The 250-nt window shown below is 69.6% G+C and overlaps 1 protein-coding gene across 1 annotated transcript in view; it reads right to left on the bottom strand.

The window, feature by feature from the left end:
• Positions 1–250, bottom strand: part of PLXND1 (plexin D1) — a 56,390-nt gene that overhangs the window by 48,015 nt on the left and 8,125 nt on the right. Inside the window, 1 exon segment of the mRNA XM_009633821.1 lies at positions 148–241. Within this exon segment, the coding sequence (XP_009632116.1) occupies positions 148–241 (94 nt within the window).

Here is a 250-nt window from a genome sequence, read left to right as displayed (position 1 = left end):
GGCGCCGCCGGCGCCCTCCTCGGAGCCACCCGCCAGGGCACTGCCAAACCCGGGCCATCTGCCTCCGTCCCCGGGGGAGGGAAAGCAGCGGCAGCAGCGCAGCGACGAGGAAGGTCTGCCAAGGCAGAAAGGCTTGACGGTCCTTACCTTCATCCGCAGCGCGCCGTCACACTGAGAACGGTTGGAGACACAGGCGTAGGAGGAGGGGCACCAGTGACACCTCCACCCGGCCGAGAGGCAGCTGGGGGAC

Source organism: Egretta garzetta, unplaced genomic scaffold, assembly GCF_000687185.1.
Source record: "Egretta garzetta isolate BGI_Z169 unplaced genomic scaffold, ASM68718v1 scaffold332, whole genome shotgun sequence".
NCBI lineage: Eukaryota > Metazoa > Chordata > Aves > Pelecaniformes > Ardeidae > Egretta > Egretta garzetta.
The sequence above is the reverse complement of the archived record's forward strand: the minus strand, read 5'-3'. Positions and strand labels throughout refer to the sequence as shown.